We start from the raw sequence: 27341 nt of genomic DNA on the forward strand, positions 1-27341 counted from the left end.
TTCTAAAAGACAACACCAGAGGCTTACCCTGTGTGGTGTATATTAGGCATTGATTTATAGAACAGAACAAAACAAATAAACAAAAAAATTCTGTTTCACAGTCAGGTAAATTTAAAAAAATCCCCAAATGTTCACAAACAGTAATAAATTATGGAATAGGGACCATCTATGGGCCCTTCCCACTCCAAAAGAAAGATGCGTATGCAGAGAGAAATGTAACAAAAAGTTCCATAAGCTCTAATTAAGATCTCTGCTAGGGGGATTTGTGTTCTTCATTATTTTATCTTTTTTGTAAAATAACAGACCTCTCACACCACATGAACTGTTACCTTTCAGCCTGCACTAACTAACCTTAACTCTCCTACTTTTCTGCTCTTCACTGTCTCCTGTGCCACTTAGTGACATGTGAGACAAGAGGCTACTGATTTGATTCTATTTCTGAAGCTAGATGTTCATTTTCCCAAGACCTGTAGGAATTTAACCCTCTTTGTGCATCTTTTTCTTCATTATCTTTCACTGCAACTTTTCAATTAGCTAAAAAGTGAAAAGGAGGTGAGAATGCAGAACTCATAGGTAACTGGTGAATCTCCCCCACTTTTAAACCATTTAAGAGAAGTTTTAACTTCAGCTAATTTCTGCAAGGTTTCTGAAACTGTGAAGTCCCACTTTATTTGTGTAACCCCTGCTCTCTCTTTCCAACAGAAAATACCCAACACATCTCATCTGTCTCTTGGGAAAAACTGCATTTCTTACAAATTATCCAGGCAGTGAGTGATGGGCTGTTAAATGCTGTATGCCTCATGTGGGTTTCCTTCAGAAAATTAATTATCTGTACCTAAGATGACAAGAAGTATTTCCCTATAGTAGCCCATTTTTCCAGATCAAATTGAAATGTACAGAACACAAAACTGCAACAGTTTTGTCATCATTAGCCAAAACACCTCTGTCACAGAGGAAAAGAACTGGCTTCAAATAAGCTCCAAAGAAATCAATAGCCTGGCCTCATTATAAATTCAAAAGCAGCTTTTTCAGAAGTTACTAACAGAAAACTATTTATGCAAAATATGACTATCTGCCTATAAATGAGGAAAAAGGAAAAGAGAGGAAGGAGAAAGAAGAGAGGCCTGTTAACATATACACATTTCACATACTACAAGGAAGGATGTGGTTCCAATACACTTACTCAGGTGACAAATACACAATTTGGAATTTGATATTTTTCTAAATGACATCCCACCTCCAAACCTCAGCACTTGCTGCAAGGAACAACATTCATGTTTAATACAGAAAAGAGAAGGGAAAAGGCTTTTTTGAAAAATATAATGAGAGAGAATTAAAGGCAAGACGTAAGAGCTAATTAAGCTTTGAAGCCTGAAAAACAGTAAAGATTTCTGTTGTATTAGAAATGCCATTTCAGGACAAGGATGTAAAATTAACTCACAAGTTGGTCAGAAGTGAGTCGAAGTGATTTTTTGTAACTGATTCCAGACAATAATGAGAGATGACTGGAGTTGGCTTGCAATGACCCGAGGTTTTGTTTGGCAGCTCTTGGGTCTTCATCGCTTGAAGAAGATTCATCTTTTATTCTGGAACATTGCACACACAGAAAATGATGTTATCATGCCCGTAAATGCATCTCAGTAGCCATTAAAAATGCATTAACAGTGAGTCACCAAAGAAGTCATTGATTCTCTGCTACCAATACTGTCTCACAGGAGGTCATTCATATCATGGGTTTTAATATATCAATGAAGTACCAAACTTTCATTCACACATTGCCCATTATTCAAACTTGGATTGTTACAGGCAAGTCAATAACAATTTTCATTATTTAAATTTAATGAATATAAATTAATGTATTATATTAACTCAAAAATCTCATATGATGAAAAAATAATACCCATTAGATATTATAACTTTAAAAATCCTCTGTTCTCAAAAGAAGAGGCACTTGCTATGCTGGATTTCTCTTTCCCTCTTCTCTCCTCCCCCAAAGAATCTAAAAATTAATTTAAAAAAAATGCAGGTTATAGAAGTTTTATTAAGTAAAGTAACTCCTCGTGTTCTTTCAATGAGCAGCTTCAAATAACAGGATTATTCATTTCCGGGATTTGCAGGATTACCCTGTTCAGAATACAATGATGGAAAGTCATAAAACCTGAGCTCCCTCACAGTATTCTGTTTAAATACACATTGGAATAATTACTTTTGTTCTCCTACAACCATTTTTAGAAACTTCTTAAGGGTATTCTTCCTCAGAAAGAATGTTTTCCTACAGTAAAAAATCCTATCACTGTAGGCATAAGTGAAAACTCTTTCAGATCCTACAGATCTGATCTTTAAAACAATCAATATTTGGCCTTTCACTGCAATCACACCTGGAGGTTTGTTTGGTAGTCTTGACCCAATATCAAGGTACTGCATGTCATGACTAGCAATGTTTAAAAGCCTATCTTACCCTTTGTGACATGTGATCTCAAAAGCTTTACTCAACATCCCACTTGTGATATTTTGCTTGCAAACAATAAATTTTTAATGAGAGATTTCTAAGGCCCGGTAAAACTTAAATGAAGTTTAAGAAGAATACCAATTTCAGAATCTAGTCTGCTTGAACTCTTGATCCCACTTTAAACTTTGTTTTTAAACAACCATGTACGAAACAGACCTATATACCCCTTGTCATCCTTAAAAGGAAAATCAGCCTTTCCAATTAACTCTGGTTCTCAGTCTCAGAGAGGCAACAGAGACAACAGCTAATCTCCTACAGAATGAGGAATCCTCCTTCCAGCACATTTGCCTGGACTCCAACTGCTGACCACCAGAAAGAATGAGAGCTTTTTGTTTCAGAAGGGCGACCCCTGAACCTCACTTAATGAGCATAAAGCAATATTTGAATCTGGTCCATTTCAGCTGTAACTGCAGCCAGCATAAACAAGATGTCTTTACAATAAGATGCATATGCACAGAAAAGGGACAAGGTAGGAGAGCTGTCCCTGGCTAACTCATCCCTCTAAAGCAAGCTAAAACTCATGTCATGGACCCCACAAAGGTGAGATTGCGGCTGTATAGTGTGATTGTTAGGAGCACAAGGAAGAGGCTTCTGCAGTCCTGGAAAGAAGCAACAGAAAACCATGACTATTGCCTGTGAAAAACACTCTGGGAAGTCCCTTAACTTCCCAAAATATGCAGGAACCAATTAATTTGTCAGGCCATAAATCTAAATAAATAAAAAAATTTAGGCAACTGGGATCTGACAACAGCTTGGTCTCATCTATGATGTTCCCTTAAAAACTCTAGAGAAATACATGTAGCTTTGGAGAACTGCTCCAATTAGAGTGTGTTTCCAAGGGGCTGGAATTAGAGTCCCAGAGCTGCCAGCCAAACCACAGAAATGCCAGTAGGGGCCTCCTACTTGGACTTCTGTGGTGCAATGAGTAACAAATTTAAAGTATTTCACTGACACAGTATTTCTTTGTTTGAATAGCTGAGGTAACTTGCTTTCATTTTAAATGATCACTCTTGCTTGTTTCAGGTACAGATGATTTTGGGTGTACCTGTTTGCCCTGCTCATCTGTGAAGATTCTTCTGTAAGTCCACTCTCACTCATGCCTTGCTCTGGCTTTGTTTCCTGTAAAAATACAAGTATTAGTAGCTGTGCACCTCCTGTTAAGCAGAGAGTAGATGTTTTTAGAAAAATAGTTGAAAATCAAATTCTGCCTTGTATAGACTTGGTAAAAATCAAGCATGTGTTTGTCTCCTTTGTTTGTAGGCAAAATAAAACCCTTAAAGAATAAAGGCAGTACAAAGAACTAAAAACTGCAACTATAAACTCAGAGCAATAATTAAGATTAAGTTTTACAGGGAAGAAGTAGAGAAATATCAGGTTTAACATCTAGTACTGTTGAAGTTCTGGGGTCAACTCCATAGCTACACAATTCATACACCTCAAATAGCTAGATTTCACCTGAGAAAGCAAAGTATGACTTGGGAGAAGGAAAACCCCCCCACAAATTACCTTTCAGAGAATCATTTAAATCTTAAATCCAGTAAAACTTGCTAAAGTGCTTTTATCTTGAGTAGATGCTGAACACTACCAAAGTTATTCCACAAGATTTTTAAATAGTGCTTTACATAGTTCCATTTAAAGTCACCACAGCTCAAGAGATAATCAAATACTTCCAGAGAAAATCCTGAAAACTTCAAATGACTATAAAACTAAAATCTCATGCTCTGAAACTCACACCCACAGATCAGTACAATGGTTATCTCATGCAAGGTTAAAGAAGTTCTTGACAGAGGCACAAACATAAAATTGCATTAAAAGTAATTTTCTCCCCTCAAGTACTAATGCTTCAGTAGTATAGATTAATATGAAGAGGTTTTATTAGCCAACAATATTTCACATAAAGCTTTGGAGTTTTTAGTTTTCCAATGTTCATCCATGACTAAGATTATTATCACAAACTTCTAACACTCTGAAAAGAAACTCAAAAAGATTTTCAAACCAATATATATAGTCCGTTTGGCATCTTAGGTTTTGCTGAGTTTTACAGCTCACTCTACTCATAAATATGTCTGCTCTTTGACCATCAAAAGAAAGATGCTGAGAGGTAGGTAATCTGAGTGAAAACTTTAAATTAGTGGCACAACTCTGATTCTAGGTTTCCAAACAGAGATTTAATGCATTCGATACTACTGCCTCAGGTCTGTGTAATGAAAATAAATCAAAACTCTTCAGGCAAATGTTTCAGGTAGGGTCTGATCCAAAGTTTTCTGAAGTCAAAACAAACCAGACCTCAGACCATGTTTAACGTGCACACCCTCAGTCAAAGTGAGTACCAAGTTACCCTCTGAAGTGAAGTTCTGAGGGATGAGTATGCAGATCCCAGCCCTCCCACTGCAAACAGAAGGAAACTCTGCTTGCTTCTTAAGCTTACCTCTTTAATAGTGCTGTTCCTCCCTCGCCATGAAAACCACCATCTTCCACCTTTCTTTGGCATCTTGTCCCTCATTATAGATTCCACAGTTGCCTGTGATAAATGGATGGTAACATAAAAAAGGCCCAAAATAAAGGACAACCTGACATACATAAATGAAAAGTGCCAAACACACAGTTTTAACTGATAATAAATAGAATAAAAGTAAACATACTGTCTGTGGACCATAAATTCTACTAAAGCAAAATCTAATGGTATCCAGAGCTGCTCTGAAGTAACTTAAGCATGAATACTTATGGTATTTTTAAAAGGAAAATGAAAAAGAAATCAAATCAAAGAAGAAAAAAAGCATAAAGAGATGTTAGTATAATGTCTAGAATGGAGAATCTGCTATTTCTAAGTTATTTAGTACAAATTATACATTAAAAAAAAAATCACTTCCTAAAGGAGGCATCATGCAAAACAGTAACAAACTGACATGCAAGAAAGTTATTTACAAAGTTTGTATTCAATCACCAGCTTAGCAAAGAGTAAAGAAGTTACTAGCTTTTATGAGTTTATGAGTTATGAGTTTATGAATTATCATGCTATGAACTTGACTGAAAATGTTAGAATAGTTTCTTTGATAAACATTTTCTACTTTACATTGGTTCTACATACTAGACACCAGTAGAAACGTTCTTTCAATTCATAATGACTGGAGCCTTATGCATTGTAACAAGGGGAGCTGAATTCTTTCACTCAGAGAGAAGCAACAGATGAATGGGAAAATATCAAGGTAAAAGTGGCCACAGGGTTTCTTACACCCTAGAACAGCTTGGACACTATTTCTGAGATGACAGCTTCCATTGCAAGTAAGGTCACCAAAAGAAAGCTGTGATGTTGATTAATGATTTTTTAAAAAAAATTTAAAACTAAGAACTCTTAGCAATTAAGAGGGGACTGTGTTCAGATAATGTGTGGCACAATGGATCCCTTTTCTCAGTTTTTCCATAGGTTTTCTTCACTATATTATCTAAAGTATATTAGAAAAATAGAAATGACAGAAAAATAAAGTTGAGTTTTTCAAACAAAATAAAAAAAACAGGGAGCAGGTGGAGCTATGGAGAATGGAGTGCCACAATTGAGAACAACAGCAACAATTTAAGGGGATTCTCAAACACGTCAAGAAATTCAAGCAGATATCCTATACACTTTTAGTGGGGGAATTCACATGCTTACAATTAGATGTGCATATGAGTGTATTTTACAGAACATCAGTAAATTTTTTTTGCAAAAACATCAATTTTCAAATACTTCATAAACTGTTTATTATTAAAGTATCTTAGTATTTCAATTCCTTAACCTCATTACTACAGCAAATCAAAACTCTAAGTAACAAGTCATGAAGAAAACCAGTAGGATGACTGGTAACATAAATGAGTCATTTTAGTTTCAGAGGTACAGTAAACCAAGCAAACCTTTCCAAAAATACAGATTGTTCAAACTATAAATATTGGCTTCTCCACTAAATTAAAACTGCACTCTCAAGAAACTTATCAGCATTCAGAATATAAATTAACCATTAAAAAAACCCAAGCACATTGAATTACACATAGAAGATTTTTCTCAACTGATAACCTATATGAATAATGACATAAGTATAAAGCTGTTGAAAGAATTGCCATCTGCTGTAACATTATGGAAAAATATTTTATAGCACTTCTTTCCATTTACACATCCTAGGCAAAACCCAAGACATCTGGCTCAGGCTTTGAAGTGTTTAATTTAAAATGTAGTTACATTATTTTTATTGCCAATGAAGACCCAAGAGGCACCTATCAAGATCTGAATCACACTGTGTGAGCACCCAACAAGTATAGAGTACGATAACTATGTACCTTCTGTGGGCATTTGAGTTCCATGGGATGAATCCCACCTTTGATGATTACCAGAACATTTGCAGTAACACACAAAACATCTGGGTCTGTGACATCTTTGAAATTCAAGAATGTTTACCAGATATTTGAGATTTTTAGGCTCAATTTATTTTATACTGGGATGGTACCATGCAGCTGTACATGACTGCATATAGAGGTAACATGGCACTAAGAAAGAAACACTGGCAGAGAGTATTCTGGGCTTTGGAGAAATTTTTAGTCTACAGTGATAGCAACAGAGATAGCATTTGAATTCACACATATCCCAAAGATATGTGAAGTGCTGCAAAAGGCAGGAGGAAAGTTTAGGTTCAAAAATTTATTAAATCCATGTCTAACCAGGACACAAAATAGGGGTAGTGGTGATACTACTTCTTTATATACATTTACAGTATTTCTGTCATGAGCACCTACGTGGCACAAGGTCATGTGGCATTGAACTACTTCAGCACATTTATATAAGCCAACACACAGAGTCATAGAGCTATCTGGCACTACCTACCTTGGTTATGAACAACCAACTGAGAAACAAAAAGCTAGCAAGCTGCAGGCCTTCCTCATCTAGTATTTAAACCTTATTCACTGAGCTTATTTGTATTTATTTAATAATATATGCGGTATAGATATAAAACAGAAAGCAAACACCAAGTTTGCAGCTACAGCAAACACTAACATGGGTCAATGTAAATTATGTTTAAAATTCATATTAATTAAATAAAAGAGAAGTTTTCCTACTTCAAAATAGTTGTAATAACTTTAGCCTAGCAAACAAACACTATTCACAGACCAAACTTAGTCCTTATTTAGGCCATAACATAAGATAGACGAATGGTTATATGTGGGTAGATTTTACTGATGTGCAGATTCTCTTGTACAACCCATTTCCCTCCCTTAATCAGTGGTACCTTTTAAAATTCCTCCTCTTACCAGCCTTCATGTTCAATCTCACCTTTGGCAAAGGTTTCTGGAATGCCTGCATTGCCAGCAGAAGGGGACCAGCTGTCGTCCAGTTGTAGTACCTGAGCATGCAAGAGAGAATTACAGCATTTTGTAACCCCAAAAGCCCCAATTCACAATCTACCTGGTATTCACCACCTGGCAGGTTAAAGCCATGAAGCACAGATCAAACTCTGACCTGCACTAGTAATAACAGACCCATCTTATTTCACAGAATGCTCACAGGTATTTACCACACACATTTTTCAGGGTATGCAAGAGAAGCTAGGCCTTGAGCAGAAAGAGAGTTTGTCACACATTACTCAAGTCATCATAGAATCACAGAATGGTTGGGTTGGAAGGGACCTTAAAGATCATCTAATTCCAACTGACCTGCCTTGGGCAGGGACACCTTCCACTAAATCAGGCTGCTCAGGGCCCCATTCAATCTGGGCTTAAGCACTTCCAGGGACATCCACCACTTCCCTGGACAACCTGTTTCAGTAACTCACCATCCTTACAGTAATAAAGAATTTTTCATCTAAAACTGTTCCCCAGTATCGTATCACTATTACTATATAAAAGGTTGCTCTCCCTATTTTTTCTAAGCCCCCTTTAAGTACTAAAAAGCTGCAATGAAGTCTCCCCAGAGCCTTCTCTTTTCCAGGCTGAACCCCAACTCTCTCAGCCTGTCCTCACAGGAGAGGCACTCCAGCCCTCTGATCACCTTTAATGTCCCTCCTCTGAACTCGCTCCAACAGGTCCCTGTCTGTCCTGTGCTGGAGACCCCAGGGCTGGATGCAGCACTGCAGGTGAGGTCTCAGCAGAGCAGAGGGGCAGAATCCCCTCCCTTGACCTGTCCCTGCTGCTTTGGATGCAGCCCAGGACATGTTTGCCTTTCTGGGCTGCAAACACACTCTTGGCCCATGTCCAGATTTTCCTTCACCAGAATCCCCAAGTTAGTCTGTACTGACTATCTTGAGTTATCTCCCCGCCTGTACTCATATCTGGGATTGCTCCAAACCAGCTGCAGCTGGTTTGCATTTTAACTTCTTGAATTTCATGAGTTTCTTGTGGGCCCTTTCCTCAAGTTTGTCCAGGTCCCTCTGGATAGTATCACTTCCTTCTGTTGATTCCACTGCACCACTCAGCTTTGTGTCATCTGCAAATGTGCTGAGGGTGCACTTGGTCCCACTGTCTGTGTCACTGACAAAGATATTGAAGAGCATCAGTCCCCAGGACAGAGCCCTCAGGGACATCAGCTTCCATCTGGACAGAGCTGTTGACCACAACACTCTGGCTGCATCCATCCAGCTACAGTCCTTATTATATTCCTCTTTATCACAGCATAAGCCATACTTCTGCAAGCTTTTTTCACTGTTTTTCCATCAAGGAGCCACATAAAACTTAGGGGCTGTAGTCTGTAGGATACAAAGCTCCTGTTATTACACACTGAACATGGCCCAACCCTTGTTGCAGACAGTAAGACAATTAGAGTATCCATTGTCTAGGGAAGATGAAGTTCACAAGACATTAAGAGAATATGATATTTAAGGTCCTCACTAAGGTCACCTCTCTTCCCAATAAATTCAGCAGGCAGATAAATACTACCAAAAGATTCAGAGAACAGTGTCAGGGAAGCAATGAGTGACTCACCTCAGACCACAGAGAGCTGAAGTCAGGTATGAGGCTGACCACAATAAAAACTATCACCTGGTACATTAGCCTTGCATGACCCATGGCTGTGACCAAGGGTAGCCAAAGCTCTCTTGGAGCAGCACAAAGCCATGATCTCTCCTCTGTTTGCAAGGTGCAAGGAACTCTCAAGTTAAAGAAACCCCAAAAAGCTGCATCTGGCTTAGATCACAGCACTGTCCCACTGCCAGCAATACAAACATACAAAAAAATGTCTTAGCCTTGCAGAAACGGAAGCCTCATACTCATTGGGTGAAGTTTGACAAATCTTGAAAAGCAATGCCTCCACAGAGGCATATTAGCAAAATATTCAGTATGTACAAAAAAATTGCTTGGTACTGAGTGACTGGAAGCAGACTGATGTATCCCTGTAAATATTAATAATTCAAACTGGCTCAGGGCAAGCCTTAGCAAGTTCACAACGTATTTCATTTCTACTCTGTCAATTGAATGTGAATACTATTAGCATTTAATAACAGCTTCTTGAAATTCAAATTGTGTCAGTAACAGGTCATCTGAAACTGCTCTTCACTTTCAATTCAAAGGAGGAAAAGTAACTAGAAGAACCTCAATTCACTAGGGAGTTGACTCTTTCTAGATGAATCCAAGCTACAAACATTCAAAACCTGGTTTTCAGCTATAGTTATACTGATGTAATGCACTGAAGTGACAAAGAAGTGTCTTTGTTACAACAGTAATATGAAATATACTTACTTATTTCCAATCTTAACCACAAGGTTAGGGTCATCAATGATAGCAGGATTGTCCACAAACTGCTGATATGTTACTGCATGTTCTAAGAACTCTTCTGTGGGGGAAAGAAGTTGCATTTGTAAAGCATACATTTATAGATGCCTGGGATGGGCCAACCTAAACCTCTCAGCACCTCTTACACACATTGGTTACACCTTCATTACAAGGGTGCTGAGATTTAACTGCAATATGGAAGTTGTTCAGAGACTCTCAATCTTAGAAGATGAGGGTTTCTTTGTTTCTGGGTGTTTTTCCTTTCAAAATACAAGCTAAAGTGAAAGCTCAGGGACTGAACTGCGAGGGAGGAAAATCTCCTTTTAGAAAAATTATGTCATTTACAAGTGATTCAGATGACAGTATGACTCAAATAAATCACAGGATATTTGAAACATTTTAATAAGTAGCTTGTGAGCAGCAGTCTGTGTGGCATCAGGCTCATATGATTTTATGATACTACATTACTGCAGAAAGTGCAAGTGTTAACACATTTATTTTCACATTATGCCACTAGAAGTTTAAGGCACAAAGTATTGTGATTTATCTAAATGTTACACAAGAAACTGGAGGTAGGGTAGGAATCAGTTTGAACTTTTCAACTCCGTCTCCTTATGTCCCCATTTATGGACCACCTTTTTCACTCCTGACTCTAAGAGCTGTGAATTTCCTAGCTATATGCTGTACTAAGTGGCAAAAGTATCATTAAGACTACTGTGATACAAAACATAGCACTATCATGAAGTAAAAATACCAATTAAATACTTCCAAAAATTTTCATATATAGTGGATTGTTCAAATGTGTTAAAAATCATGAGAGGTTCTAGGAAGTTTATCATTACATGGCCAGTATTTATTTTCTCAAGCCAGTGCTGAGCACAGCCACAGGAGGGCTCTGCAGCCTCAGGCTGGGAAGCTCAAACCCAGCTGCCAGCACACATCTGCAATTCACACAGTCATCCCGTACCTTTGGTTATCTCTTTGTTCTCAGTAAGACCTCCGCAGAGAGAAATGGCAATGGAGGGCAAATCCCGGATTCCATCCGAGATGCTCTCAGCCCCGCTGTCAACGCCCGAGCTCCCGACAGACTGCGGAGAGTGGCTGGCCGGCCGCGGCCCCACGTCGGCCGTGCTCCTGCTTTGGGCATTATCCCCACTGGAACAGAAAAATCAGCAATTCAGTCTTCATGTGTTCATTCCCAAATTCACTCCATTTAACAAGTAAAGCTTAGGGAATAAAAAAGAAAAAAAAAAAAAAGAAAAACCTTTGTTTAAGTTTTACAGCAAAACAAAACAAAGTAATACAGGTCTTGGGTGCCCTCCAATATTAGATTGCTTCTACTTACTTGTCTAAACTAGGCATGTTTATAATTAACTGCAATTAACTCAGCCCACTTGTTTATAAGAGCTAAGAAAATAAGACAATAAACTGTATAATCTTAATAGACAAAATAATTATATAATAAGCAGAGTTTATACTAGTAAAACTATTCCCACACAGGAACAAGAACAAGCATGTAAGTTTGTTATTATATTTATACTAACTATATAAACTGATAGTTAAACACAAACAAATAATGTGTATGTTTGTGTATTTACGTGTCATGTATATATAAATAAAACACTCCACATGTAAACTACTAGGATTAAAATTTTCAGAAACAATAAATTATTATACCTACTTAAAATCTGATGAGATCAATCTTATGAAGTTCAAGCTCATCAAACTCTACTTTCCACTTCAGAATTATATGAATGTATTTGAGAAAGAAATTTTCAATCCAACATTTTCCCGATATAACTAATCCTTCTCAGCTTTATTGAAATGCTAATATTACAGCAGCTGAGTTTAAGCAAGCAAAAAAAGAAAAATAAATTACACAAGCTGCTTTAGTTGTTGCTCAATGACTTTCATCAAGTGACTAGAGTATACGTTGAAAGAGAACTATAAATGCTGCAAGAGGCTCCAATAAAGATCAGAACAAGTTGGAAGTTGTATGTTCAGGGTGCAGTTTTTTCATATATAACTCTGTCATTCATCTTCCAAAAATTATTTTCTCACATTCATATTTATAGGTGAATCAACCACAGTAAAGCCACATTAGAGCAATAATTTTCTGCTAATACTGTTAACAGTAAGATATGTTCTTTACGGTAATAAGTCAGGACAGGGGATAAATATATCCCAAGGCCAATTACTCTCCTAGGACATGTGAGTTAACACTCACAAACATCAGTGTATATTACATAACCATCCACAATCAATATATGATGCTTAATTGACCAAAACAGAAAACCATCTGCAAGCACTTTTCTCAGGCTAAAATGCAGCACCTTCCAAAAGTTTTAATATTCCTCTCGAGAAAATTTTACTTTCCTTCTGCCTTCATTTCTGCTTGAACCCTGAAAAAGGCATCTTATCTGGCTGGCAATGAAGAGTTTGATCTAAATATGGAAGATGAAAAGAGCTCTTTAAAAAGTAAAAATATAAGAAAAAGACATACTTTTTGGGGAAATAAAGTGCAGCAACTTCTGGATCCATGTCAGTGAGGTCATCTAAATAGACACCATCAGCACCAAGATGCCGGCTCCGTTTGTCTGTAAGGGACAGAAGAAATAAACCTATTAATTCATATTTTCTGAGTAACAATACAGAGCTGTTCTTACTGTTCAGCTATTCATTTTAAAACTAAGAAACCAGAAAGTTATAACAGTTTGTGAACTGTATTTGTGCAAAATGATACTGCCAAAAATCTCAAAACAAGTAATTTATATACACTGTTCAAACTATGAATTAACAAAATGGGACGGCAGAGAACTAGTTTTGAGACATGCCAAAGACTCCCTATCCCAGACAAAACCACTGTGAATCAGAAGTCAGCAGAGGAAAACAGCAAAAGGAAAACCTACTAAGTATTTACATAGTCCCATTATCACAGTATGGCAGTCAGAACATTTAATCTTTGATTAACTAATCTTACACCTCTCCTTGAAAAAGGGAAACAACAGACTAAAATATAGTCACTAACATGCTATAACTGGCTCGTTATGGAGACAACTCACTTTTAAGCACATACAGCTGATGTGCTGTGTGTGCACATGCACCACTGTAGGAGACAACACACCCCTTCTAGGCCTGTCACTAGGACCAACCACTGTCCTCTTGTTGCCAGTAGACCTAGATAAGTAACCACTGTAAGCTCAAAAACTAATTTGGATTCATTCTCAAACCCACAACTTCTCACTGTCTCAATTTCCAACACTAAACATCACAAAAGCAATCAGAAAATCTATACAAGCACTGAATAGTAAGCAGAGAAACACATCATTTTTTGTTTTCAAAGACAGTGGAATGCATGGGGAAGAGGCCAAGAAATTTGTATGTTTACTGATTAAAAAGCAGCTGCACAAACTAGGCTTATACAGAGCTTACATAATTATGGAATAATTATAATCAGTGCTCTAAAACAGAACATTTGTAAGCAAATAAATTTCATGTGAAGACTGTAACACTTGTTCACTTGTTATAAAATACCATGGAAATAGAGCCCAGAAATTAGGACAGATGAAGTTGTATTTCAGATATTCAGGACAGGATATGTACCACATAGAACTGAAAAGCATGTAAAACAAAAGCACCTTATTTTATGGCAAATCTGCTAATTGTGCAAAAGACATACTACTACTTTGCACTACAGCAGAGTTTCCACATTTACCAGCCACACATCACTTGGGTGAACCAGCAGATCTACAGTCTGCTAATACACAAAAGTGAAATCCCAGAATCTGTCAAATGGAGCAAGTTTTGTAGTCTTGCTCATATGCACAGAGCTGCCAACAACTTCAGACCTTCAGAATCTTCTAATACATATCTCATGTGAACAGCTTGATGCACAACTCGGGTTTTGAAGGCTTATTCCTTTTCTGATCTGAAAGTGCCTTCAGGCCATGGATTAATTTATATGGCAATAAGATGCTTTATCACCAGGAAATTTGAAGATAAAGTCATGCATATAAAAGTGCAGGATCAACACCTTTACCTTTCTTTCTGGAAGGGGAATCCATCTTGCCAGTTGGTTGGGCTGAGCAAGCTGCAGCTTGCTTTATTTCTTCATTTGCAGGCAATGGGGGTTCAGCTGCTCCTGGGAGATCTGTCTCTGGCTTATTTGTCTCAGCTGGTAAGGGCTCACTTTCACCAGCAATTGCTGCATCTGCTTGTCCAAGGGCAGGCAGAGGAGATACTGTGTTAAACTCCTCAACAGGAGAACTCTGGATGACCCGAAAGTGAGTGCTTTCAGAAGGATTTACATCTGCAATGCTGGGTTCCTTTGCTTTGAGCAGAGAACTGGCCTGTGAGGAAAAATTAACAGATCACTACAAAGAAAAGCCCTTAAAAAACACAACAGCCAGAGTTTAACCTGTTCTGTTCGATCCAATGAGATCAGACTGTCAGGATGACCAACTACAGCAGAAAGCCACCACTGAGACAGAGGCTGCAATATGCAAAAGACCACTCTGCTGTGTTTGTGCAAAATTCATTTGCATCTCGAGGCCAGGAATAATTTGTTCTGCAATGTGCTCTACAGTCTTCATTTTCCATTTACCCGCAAATCCCACCTCTCACCCTGCCTTCCTCTCTTTCTGTAAAGATCTTGGCTTTCCCTCAAAAGGCAAACCTGACAAACAAAAGAAGGGAGTGCAGACTGGAGTCCTTGCACAATCAAGATGGTCTCAGGCACCAGGACACTGTCTAATCCCCAGATTTAGAATTTAAATCACTTTATAGGAACAATTCCAGATCTTCTCTGAGTGTGGGACAGGAAGCATCCTTACAGAGGGACAGAGAGGAGCTGAACTACAGCCGAAGCAACACAGCTTGCTATAACCTTCATGTCATAGCAAACAAACAACGCTTCCATGGAGTTCAACAGCAGCCAAAGTATGACTCCCAGTTCAGGTATGGCAAGATCAGAATAGTTTGGGACATAGACAAGGACTGCAGAGAGAAAAGCCTCTGGGAGTAAGATTTGCAATACACACCAGGGTGTGTGACTGCTATATGAAAGATACACCTAAATTTCCTAGCAGGAAACCCTCCATTCTAGACTGCAACTGCCAATTTGGAACTCCTGCATGGACCCAGGCACTTATATCAGTTCTCTTTGAGCAGGAAATCCTAAGACTGATCCTGGTGGGCTGTTCAGGTCCAATCCAGCTTGCTATGGACCTTAGCCCTTACAATCCTACACAGGACAAAAGCAGAAGATGAAAGTGCTCTTTTCCTCTTGGGAACAAAGTCCTATTTTATTTCCTAGATAGGAGATACCAGGTGGTCCAGGTGACTTCCCAGGTGAAAAGAGAGCAGGGATCTCCTCCCAGGGGATTTTAAGCTCAGGGGAAGGGGGGAGGAGGAAGGGGGCCACAGCCAATGGGATACAAGTGAAGAGGGGGTGAGGGGAGGAATAAATCTGGGACAAACCATTTCCACCAGGGCTTTTTTAGGGGAGGGGAAACACCATGTGATATCAGAGGAGAATCCCATGAGGATTCAAACATACTTATCAGTGCAATAATACATCAGAAAAACATAAGAACCCAGTGCAAAACAACTAAATAAACTACTTAGTGCAATACAACAGAAAATAGCCCCCAAATTTATTGTAATGTACACAGGGAAGAGACCAGTGCAGAGGTGATGAGACAGCTCATCACTGACATATTAAAAGAAGAGGCCAGAGCTCCTTTAAAGAAATTAAGAATTTTGGATTCCGACCTCTCCTTTTTTCATTAATTACCAACAGACAATTAATTACAACAAATTACAATAGTGCCATTATAATTCTGGTACCATCACCAGAACATTGAATTCTTTCTGAACAGGATGCCCACTTCCCTGGCCTGCAAAGCAGCAATTTTTCCTCTTAATACTGTATGTAAGCCCATCTCTCCTGCAGCTCTTTCTGCAGAGAAGCCAGCCTTCAGCAGGAGGTGCCAAACTCTGCACTATCCCAGCCCCCACAGTTGCAGCACTCTGCTGAAACCTGACCTCTACCTCTCATACCCTGGTGCACATGCATACTCTAACGTGAATGCTGTCACTCCTCAGGAGCTGTCACAAGGAGCCAGCCAGCACCTGACCAGCCTGCAGTGTGGGCAGCTGCCCACAGTTTCTGTGCAGCACTGGAAATAAGGCTGCTGGCTACAGATCCCTCACCTAACTGGGACAAATGGCTCCAGGAGGAGACAGGCACCAAGCCAGTCCTATCAGCCAAGAGAACAGCATGTCTGCACATCCACAGATACAGAACTGCAGGTGCCTCTGGATACTTTTCTACTGGAGCGGACCATTTTCATTTCTGTGAATCTGACTGCTAACACCAGGCACCTAATTTCCATTTAAGGTAATTTATGAATTTGAGTGATTTACCAAAGGACACTGGGTTTGATTTTTTCTGGTTTTTAAGCTACTAACATTTACAAGACTGGGTCTCAGTTACTTCTTCATTTTCTGCTGTATATCATCAGTATTGAGAATATCCATGCCATAAGGTACTTTCCTATACCTCCTATGGAGAAGGATTAAATTATCTTACATAAAACACTAATTTTAGGTAAAACCAGGATCCATTTCCTCTTCATCAGTCTGCAGCAGATTTAGCACACATGCCCTATTAAAGCACAAGAGATGCTAGCAGGAATTAAAGAACTTATGTTGGATACCTTTGCAGCCTGGGGGAGCTCTCCCCATGCCCAGTGCATGTGGGGATTATCCTTCAGTCCACTTCTGTCTGTAGGTTTACTGACTAATTCTGAGTCACTTTGAGGAGTAGGAGGACGTGAGTCTGATGGGCTAAAGAAAAACAAATAAAAAATGTTACAAAAGCAAAAGTAACCACAAAGCACTGAGTGCTTTCCAAACTAATGTCCACCAATACAAGGAATTGAAGACTGAAATAATCAAGAACCAACTGAAGGTATGAAAGCATAGAAAAATAGTTGAAAAGTTCAGGATCCTCTTACACTGGCATTCAGAGGTCTCACCCCCTTTTCAGTAAGTGCTGTCAGAGAAGTAGTATTTAAGAGGCTGAAAGAGATAAAACAAGAACACTGGACCTGATTTCAGGAGGTTTTTGGTTTTCTGCATGGTAAAAAGAATAGGGATGGTACCAGCAGCAGATGAATAATGTATGCAAAGTGCAGAAATTACTCACGTCAACAAGACACCTTATCCTGACTAAGTAATACTTTAATCTAAGAAATCCAGTTGACTCCTTTCTAACTTGTTCAGCTCAACCATTGATTGGATGGATGTTTATAAGGAAAAAAGCAGGAGAGCTACACAAAGAATTTGAGCCCTTTCAGTTGAAACATGTTCAACTCTTTGTTTTGATAATTACTTGATTATAAATATATATAAATTAATTAGTGAATTATCAGCTTATAGCATATTCTTAATGTGGTGAAGTCAAGAATGTGATGTCAAGTCAGTCATTAATAAATAATGAATCACTGATTTCAAGAACAGAAGGAAAAATTCAGATTATCTTCTCTGCCTTCCTGCATATCACAGGTCATAGAATCTCCCCCAGAACCTCCTGAACAAAGCTTGCATTTTTAACTGAGCCGTAACCTGTCTCAGTATACTCATCCAATCCTGATTAAAAAAACTAAAAGCAACAAAAGAATCCACAACATTCCTAAATCAAAGGTGCAAACTGAGTTACTTTCATTCTTAAAAACAAAAGACTTCCATCTCATGAAGTGCCTAACTCCATGAAGTTCAACAAGGCCAAGTGCATGGTGCTATGCCTGAGATAAGGCAATCCCAACACAGGCTGGGCAGAGAATGGACTGAGAGCAGCCCTGGGAAGAATTACTTGAGGGTGTTTGTGGACAAAAAGCTGAGAGGGTGGTGAGGAACTGGCACAGGCTGTCCAGAGAAGGTATGAACTTCCCATCCCTGAAGACCAGACTGAATGGGGCTCTGAACAACCTGGCCTAGTGGAAGATATCCCTGCCCATAGCAGGAGGGTTGGAACGAGATAATCTTTAAGATCCCTTCCAACCTAAATCATTCTGTGATTCTACAGTTCTATGAAAGAGCCAAACTCGTGTGGATATTCAGTATATTCAGAAAAAGATAAAGAATAAATCAAACATGAGGAATTTATGTAAAGGTAAAATCACAGAATGGTTCGTAATGTCTTCATTATATCTAGTCCAATCACCTTGCCATGAAACCAGGTTGCTCAAAGCCCCATCCAGCCTGGCCTTGAACACTTCCAGGGATGGGGTATCCACAAATTTTCATGGCAACTTGTTCCAGCGCCTCAGCACCTTCACAGTGAAGAATTTCTTGCCAAAAGTCCAAGCTTTCAGCTCAAAGCCATTGCTCCTTGTCCTGTCCCTACATGCCCAAGTGAAAAGAGGTGTTATGAAGTCTCCCTTTTTCAATGTTCTGTAGAACCAGCTGGTAGGGAATTCACTGTTCACACCAAAATAATTACTTCACATTCACATCTGAAATAACAGCAACTTAATTATCTACAGTATTCACTGTTTTCAACTATGCAGTAAAATACACTTTGAATATGAACAGACACTAGGACACTTTTAGCTAGAGATATTTATGTTACCTAATTAAATTATAAAATTTATAAGCCATCTTTTTAGGGCCTAAAAATTTCGATTCTTTATCCGTCCTCAGGATATAACCTATAATTTGACAGACGAAGGAATCAATACAGTGTAATTTTAGAAGTATTTTCAAGCTCAAAGGATTAAAAAATTGCCTAGTGGGTTTTTAAGCAACTTCTAAATCTTCCACTGAAAATTTTGTAGGATTTGCAGTATGTTGCATATTTGGAGGCCATTGAAACCTGGGAAATCAGTAGCCTGAGCACTTCAGAAAATCTCAGTAGGTAATAATGCTCCTACTGCTGCTTTAAGCCTAAAATATCTAGATTTAAGGAAGCCTTGTCACTTCATATCTTTCTTAACCTGTGCACTACAGACATTTTAACCTCCAAGATACATATTATTTCTCTAGAAAAAACTACAATCTGTCTTTGCTCAGCCCAAGCTCACTTATTCAGACACCCTGAGAGAACAGAGCTATTGCTTCAGCTTGGGTAGAACCTCTGCACTTTGCAGGAAGAAAACAGATTTGAGGTGGAAGGAAACATGGTCTTCTCCATAATTTTCCCTGAAAATACAGTTCCCTTATACACACAGCTGAGTGGAAAGAGCCCGAGCTGTTACTCAGCACTGTGATTTCTATTCTCAGAGACACAATGAAAGTACAGAAATGCATTTGGGTATTTAAAGCACTCACACATGTGTGTCTGTTAAAGCAGCAGAGCTCTGCTCTGTGAAGGTTCTTGCTGCAACTGCTGCCCAATGGTCTGGGCTTGCCTTGGGCTGAACTGTGTCTTGCAATTCCTGTGTCCTTAAGTTATGCACTGACTCAGCCCAGCTGAAATTGCCTTGCCTTGCACAGATTGCTGAGATATTGCAGATCAAACCAGAGCCACCCATCCTGTCAACAGTACACAAGAAGGAAGGGAAACTTCAGGTATTTAGATCAGCATCTCTGATTCACATCCCACAGATGCTGAATATTTGTATCACAGTCCTATATATTCTTTAACAGCTATGATTGCACTTAATCTAATCTAATGACAAAGAACAAGGAACATGGCCTGTAGTTGGCAGTTCTGCAGTAACAGACTACAGTGATCTTTGCAGTGTTTTGCACTGGAAGCAAAGAGATACCTGAAAAAGCAGCAATATGACTGAGAAAAAGCCCAGTCTTGTGTGACAAAAGGTAACTGTGATAAAAGATGATCAGAAGGAAAGAGGCCTACATCATGCACACGTCACAGCAATGACTGAGAGCCTGTGAAGCACCTCTTAGGTGGCCATAATACCATTCCTTACTTCACAGAGGGGAAAAAAAACTGCTGAAAGACCCACCAAGCATTTCTTATTTCAACAGCTGCAAACACAGAACCTCAATCAGACAAGTTGCTACAGCACTTTAAATGTCTGTCTAGTCTGTAAGACAGTTGAATTCCAGAACAAAGTTCATGAAGCCACCTAGAGCACAGCACTGCTCCATCCTAACCTGTGCTCCTGCCCTTCCTTGCCATGAGAGCATGCTAAGGAGAACAGTTTTGAACATCCCAAGATCTCACTTTGACTTGGTGCTGCAACATGGTCAGGTTAAAGAAGGCTGACCTAGAAGCTGGGAAAACCTCAAGATTATCAATTTTGATACAGCTTTAGGCATCTAGTATGGCAACTATGTTGATATAAGCAATGAGTAATGTAGGCTGATGTATTACTCAAAGCTTTCCAGCATTAATGGAGAATTGCAGAGGTCATATTCTACTACTTTAAATTTTTAACGTTACTGTGACCTCTCTCCACTGACTTAATGGAGTGAAAGAGCTTGACTGCAGAATCTTGAGACTTCTTGAATTTAAGACAACACAGAAAGTCTCTGTATCCGCTTTTAGCTCTGTGGAAAAGAGAAATCCTACACTACTGCAAAGGCCTAGAGAGAGTTTTGTTTTGGCACAGGGCTCCTCCCATTACAAGGTTTGCATTTTTTATTGCTCACGTATTCTCTGAGGTTTTTGTTTTGCTTTCAGCAATCTATGCACAAGCAAACAACTCCGGAAAACCATGGGATAAAAATGTCATCAAAATATACACTGATTGTAAAAAGATATGTGGAAATATCAGTCTTCAGAGGAATGAATTCACTAAGTTCTTCCTTTTGGGGGGTTTTATCATCTTAATAAACTTAATTTTTAACCCAGGCTTTCACTGACATAATTTTGTTTCAGCCATTCTCTTTCAATGGATGGTTCATCAAGGTACTACATGGTTCATCATTACTGCTACTCAATGCACACAAAGAAGCAAGCAGAGAAAGTGCTTTCCAATGTCACTTTCAAATGTCTGGGTTAGCAATAAGTACAGCTATAAATACAACAGCAGTTCACATAGTCTTAGTGTGGTAAAAATGCAATAAAGTGTTAAAAGGATTATTAAAAAGCAGTCCAGAAAAGAGGGAGGACAACTGTTCTACCTGTCTGGAAGAGAAAAGTGAGAAGATTGTTGAGGACAGGAGTTAGATAGGCCTCCGTCTGCTGGAACAGTGAGGAGAGTGGTTTGCCCTTTACAATCTATAGCCTTACTGGGCAGCAGAGCATGTGGGGAGAAAGAAAGACAGGGTGTCATTATATTCACGAGGGCCAATTCACATAAACTCTTTGTGTATTAGTTACACAAATGCTGACTTTACGTTGAGAGTTTTCAAAACCCAGGATACTGCAATCAAGAAACAAACAGAACACACAGTTCCAAAAGCCATCGAAAGGGCAGGGTATTGACAAATGCTATCAGCAGCCTGGTGAAGCCAATCACATTAAGCTTTACAGGCACTGAACAATATTTCTTCCAGAATGCAATTCAAAACAGCTCCATTTAGCCGTTGCCCTGAAATAATCTCCTCACACTCCCTTCCTCTGCCCCTCAACTACAGAGGCAGGATATTGAGGTAAGACTTTTTAGGACAAGGTCTTGTGAATATTGCTGCACTCCAGCAGCCTGCATGGGGGATGTGGAGCACATGTGCATGGGGCACACACACACAGACCTAACTGGAACTATAGTGCAATGCATTGAGCAAAAACTTGTCCCTTTGTGACAGACACAAAAAGGGAGGTCCAAACTGCTCTGTTTTGACATGAAAGGTATTCACATGCACATAAATACACATACAGGAAAAAGTAAGCAAATTACTGTATGTGTTCTTTTCACACAGTAAATATATCAAATCTATGTGAAAAGCAACATGAAAAGCTCATAATCATTTAAAAAAATATATTTAACTCCTATCCTGGGAAATTTTTAAAAGGATTACACTTGAAATACTGAAGACTTATAAACCTACATTCACTAAAGCCCTTACAGGGTGTGTGCATCAGGCAAACATTCAGATGGCATAAAACAATTCCTCTCTACAGTATTTATATGCAAACAGTGACATTAGCAGATAAAAACATTCTTCAGAATTTATGGACCTGCATTTTTATCTATGCATTTGCTGTATCACGGACAAAGCCAACCTGATGTTTTGGTAGACTATCTTATTGAAAATATAAAAGTATTCATCTAATAATGGTCACTGACCATGTTTGATATCCAAATCTTTAGTGAGACTTCATATAGTACTCGCATAGAAGACACTAATGGAAAAATTAAAAGAAGGGTACTATCTAGAACTGTACTATCTGAAAAAAGTACCTTTGAAGAGGTGACCATTCTCCATCTGAATGAGCATAAGGTGCAGACTGAGAAAGCACAGAAACTGCAGGAGCCTTTAGGTCAGATACATCATCAACAAATACATCTGGAACAGGGATCCTAAATAGGGGGAAAGAAGTGACATTTAAAAAACATTTGCTTACTGAATTTTCATATACCTCAGCTAACAAACCCTAGAGCAGAGAAAAATTAACATAATCTGAACTAAAAGGAAATAAAGAAATGCTACCTGATTCAAACCATCTAGTTCACAACACCACAGAGAATTCTTATGTTTTTAATGTCATTTTCATTACTTTAATTACTAACATTCCCAACAGCTTTCTAGCCTAAAGCTTTATTTTTCAAGTAACACCTTCATCAGCCATATGTTCTGACTTAGAAATTACTGCTAGAAGGCATGGACTGGAATATTAACCCAGGTTTTCATTACATATCTCAATTCCACTATGATACCTTGAATTGTCCAATGGCTCTTTTTCTTCCTCTGAGCTAATCTCTATGGGAAACATGTCTTCATCTTCTGACGTGTCTCCATGTGTGTCTTCTCTTTTTAAGCTGTCTATTTTATGAGTTGACTTCCTCCTCTTCTTCCTCCTTTTTTTCACAGAGCTAGAGACTGGAGATGTTTCAGTCAAAGGCTGGGATCCATGGGCTGGGGGTGGGACTTGTGAGGATGCATTGGTGTCCAGGTTTCGTATCCTGTCTACGGAATTCCTCTTCAGCTGGGATTCCATTAAGGCAGTTCCCTCAGACAGAATGGGAGATGTGGAGAGATGATAAGGAATCACCTCCTGAAAAAGAAAAAATTCAAATCATAAAACATGTTAGCTCTTTCACCAGTCATACAACCAGCAACCTACGCAAATTACCAAAATTTTAGTTAGTTACTCCTCAGAAAAATAACAAGGATTTGACATTGGACGCTCATTACTCTCCTATGGCATATGGAAATTTTTCCATAGCTGCATCTCCTTGGACAAACCAGGGACAATATTCTTAATACAGCATCATCTGGGCATCTAATATGGCCAGGTTACGGCATACATTTCTGTCCATCTCATGTAAGACACAGAGCAAAAACAAAATCTTAGTTTAGAACCTGAACGTTCTGTAAAATAAAATTCCCCTTCACAACACAGATGACAGACTGAGTAGTCAGATAGGTCAATGGTTTATAATTAGGTCACACAAACACCCTACTATTCAATCATATATACATCTCTAGACATACATGGAAATATTTCCAGCAGTTTTCAGTCACCAAATAACTGTTACCACATAAAAATTAAAAAAAAAAAGGTATAGAGATGCACATTCACAAACTCTCACTGAAACTGGTAATATCATACTAAGCACAGAAATTTGAACACTCATCCTACTCTGGACAGGGAAAAAATTATTGGGGAAATATGAAGAGAAATGCCTGCAAAGGTTTTTTATATTACATTACATTTTTTATATTACATTTTTTTATATTACATTACAAAGTTACCGTGACCATAATTTATTTGGACCAGTATTTAACCACAGTTCAACAGCAGACATCCTCATTTAAATACAGCCCCACATGAATAATAGTTGTGAGATCATGTTTATGAGGAGCACCAGAATTAATGTGGGCACAGATGTTTACAGAGCATGTGCACTTTTACTGGCAGTCTGGTGCATATGTTCAAATTAAATATTTCTGCAATAAACAGGTCTCTGAACATTAATCTCTTGCACACAACTGTGAAGCACATGAACTCTGTAGTTGCATTTTTCTGTTCACACACTGGCATGCAAATTATTTACTTTTCACTTATATGATTATCTTCAGCTTTTTCAAATCTCAGCAATTAAAAAAACCCTAAAGTAACACCACAGAATTAAATTTCCATAGCAGAAAATTGTCCAGAAACTTTCAAAACTATAAAATGGATAAAAGCATATTTTCCAACAAGATTCCTAAACTCAAAAGTGACTCTGAAGAGCCAGCATCAGATTTTTAATAAATTAGAAGTAATTTTGACTCTTACCTGATCATTATCTGTTTCCTGCACAAAAAAGGCCTCCCCATTGTCTCCCAGTTTCATGTGCAAATCTACAGCCTCTCCGTTAATTTCTATGTCAACCTGGAAGGAAATAAATATATTCCTATATGAAAGAAAGATAGTCCTGCTGCTGGCACTGGGCAAATGCTTCTCAGGGAAGTGTAGGAAACATTACAATAAACAGGAAATATTGACCTACTCTTTTTCTTTCATTACCCATTCACAAAGCAATCAATTACAAAAATGTTATTCTAACTTGCTCAGCTCATTGATATCTTGCTCCTCTGCTCAGAAAGGTTTATAGTCTACATAAAGTTCTGAATCTTTTTAAATGCAATTCTGAATGCTTCACTTGCCACACAAATCTATTTGCCCCTTTAATTCATAGCCTATTTTTTAATTGTGCTAGAAGTATTTCCAAATGCAAATTATTATGTTAATATGTTGTCTTAATATGTTGTCTTTCAAATTCATTAAAGAGACTTCTCTTTACACGATGAGAAGCACAAATGAGAAAAATAATTCTACATTCAATTCCTGAATGTAAAATTCCTTCCACACATTTATCATACCACTGTACAGCCCTATCTCCATTTCTTCTCATGAAGATCTCTCTCTTTGACTATAACCATTCTTGCCACTAACTCCATTTTCACTGTAAATTTTTTGGAGACTTGCACAAGTCTACAAGTCTATTTCAGGACACAGTACATCACTGGCACAGTAATATCTTTCAACGTTTACTGATTCTAAATATTGGAATTTCTTTCTGATCTAAGAAAGAATTGAACAACGTCCATGCTGACTTTAGGATCTTTCTGCTGAAAATTCTAGCTACATTAGAACCTAGACTCTATTGAGTGAAAAATTACTTTCTAAAATAATCTGTCACACTGGTAACTTCACATCTGATACACTACCAGGTCACTCAGCCTAGTTACATTTATTTCAAGATCCTCACTGGTTTTTTCTAGCTTCAATTAACCTGAAGGTTCTATTATCTGAAAATACTACTTCACTAATATCTCCCTTTTCAGAACTATCATTGAACATGTCATTGAACAAAGAAAGGGGTTTTAGTGAGTCACTAATGAAATCTAGTATAGTTTCAAATTAGCACATTTGAAATTTTGCTTTATTAAACACAAATAGTACAAATTTCATGGCTAGTTCTAGTTTTTATTATAGTCAATGTCTTACAAATTATGCTCTGAACTGCAAGAATCAGTAACAACCATTTTAACTGAAGCTTGTCTTAATTCAGACTCTTTATAAAGGGTGTCTCAAGAAAACCTCAACTAGGAGACCAAAGAACTTCAGTAACTTCCATGCTATTACAGTTAACTCACAGACAGGACATATAAAAATTGTCACATTTTCTTACCACTTTCTCCCTGGAACGTAGAACTCCCATTTTCCCGAAGCGAACGTGGAAAGGGGAACACTGCAGATTTCCATCTGGCTGACGTACAACAATTATATCTATACATCCTGACAGTGTGGCTGGGTTTAGACCCTTATAGAGCTCCTTCACAGTCACAAAGACTTGCCCTGCTAACTGTCCAACGTAATTCATGGTTTGGACCTGAAAGGCAAAAGGTGGAACAAATTGGATTTTAATCTCTTCTTTGTATTTTGGAGATATTTAAGAGATAGAGAATCCCGCAGTGGGGTATTCTCCTGTTTCACAAATTAAAAATTTAGCACAGAATCAGAATTTCCCACCTAATTTATTCACAGCACGTTTGTAGAGAGCTATTGAAACACAAAATGGACCTCTTAAGTCAGAAAATTGTAACAACTTTCAAAAGTTCATTAAAATCAGTTCAATTCAAAACCACTGTCAAACTTTGAGACTCTGAAGCTCAAATGACTCCAATTATTTCTGAGGAGAAAACCATCACTTCCAGAATAACATCTCCTCCTAACATTTATTGTGCCCTCAACACCAGAAATACTTTTTTTGTGTATTTCCACAGGCTTTTAAGGCAGGGCAAGTGAATAGCTTTGAGCATATCTAATTTTGTACCACACTAAAGGCAAAGTCTATTTTCTCATCTTACAGCAATTTCTCCCATTAAAAGGTTATTATAATGCTTTCAGACATTAGTTATGCATTAAGGTTGAACACTGTTTCCTAATTCACCTTTACTGTTCTTGTTTCAAACAGCCTTTTCAAACAGTATCTGCAGTTTTATTAAAAATTACACTTATGTTGATGGTTGAAGTGCTTTGCTTTATTTCCCCTGCTCCTACATTTATTTAGCATTTAGTCTGCTGCTTCCACATTATTAATACATGTCCTGTTCAATATATTTAGTCCCCCAGAAATGACTAAGATGCATATTTAGACATGTTTAAAAGATAAGAAAGTCTTTCAATGGCTCTCAAAATATGGGTGAATTTAAGCAGATACCTTCCTGAACAGCATACGTTTTAAACACTTCCAGTGTCTATTGTTTTCACTATTTTTCCAGCCCCTCTTGCAGATTCCAAGACACTAGTTTCATCAAAGTCCTTGTGCACACAGGATAGAGCATAAGACTCACACACAAGTTCTTTGCTAGGCTGTACTACAGCACCTGGACATCAACAAAAGTAACAGTTGCGGGGCAGGCAATGCCGAAACTCCCTCCTATTGATGGTGATGAGAACAGAACTGAGCTCAGAGCCTGAGACAGTCACTGCACAGCAGCAGCATCTGCTACAATAGAGACTCTTTCAGCTGTGTCC

The 27341-nt window shown here is 38.3% G+C and overlaps 1 protein-coding gene across 3 annotated transcripts in view; it reads right to left on the reverse strand.

Moving 5' to 3' along the window:
• The window catches only part of LPIN1 (lipin 1), a 79710-nt gene that overhangs the window by 13216 nt on the left and 39153 nt on the right, over nucleotides 1–27341 (reverse strand). The window contains exons 2-16 of one of the 3 annotated variants that reach the window (XM_036380155.1): nucleotides 25993–26193; nucleotides 24594–24689; nucleotides 23029–23366; nucleotides 22552–22671; nucleotides 21332–21439; nucleotides 16954–17083; nucleotides 14274–14583; nucleotides 12738–12831; nucleotides 11202–11389; nucleotides 10202–10295; nucleotides 7806–7875; nucleotides 5152–5229; nucleotides 4938–5030; nucleotides 3555–3628; nucleotides 1442–1586 (exon numbers count right to left, since the gene is read on the reverse strand). In XM_036380155.1, the coding sequence (XP_036236048.1) occupies nucleotides 1442–1586; nucleotides 3555–3628; nucleotides 4938–5030; nucleotides 5152–5229; nucleotides 7806–7875; nucleotides 10202–10295; nucleotides 11202–11389; nucleotides 12738–12831; nucleotides 14274–14583; nucleotides 16954–17083; nucleotides 21332–21439; nucleotides 22552–22671; nucleotides 23029–23366; nucleotides 24594–24689; nucleotides 25993–26184 (2130 nt within the window). In that variant the 5' untranslated portion in view covers nucleotides 26185–26193. The remainder of the gene's footprint in view (nucleotides 1–1441; nucleotides 1587–3554; nucleotides 3629–4937; nucleotides 5031–5151; nucleotides 5230–7805; nucleotides 7876–10201; nucleotides 10296–11201; nucleotides 11390–12737; nucleotides 12832–14273; nucleotides 14584–16953; nucleotides 17084–21331; nucleotides 21440–22551; nucleotides 22672–23028; nucleotides 23367–24593; nucleotides 24690–25992; nucleotides 26194–27341) is intronic. The other 2 variants (XM_036380154.2, XM_036380156.1) reach the window with 2 other exon arrangements.

Source organism: Molothrus ater, chromosome 3 (assembly GCF_012460135.2).
Source record: "Molothrus ater isolate BHLD 08-10-18 breed brown headed cowbird chromosome 3, BPBGC_Mater_1.1, whole genome shotgun sequence".
Lineage (NCBI taxonomy): Eukaryota > Metazoa > Chordata > Aves > Passeriformes > Icteridae > Molothrus > Molothrus ater.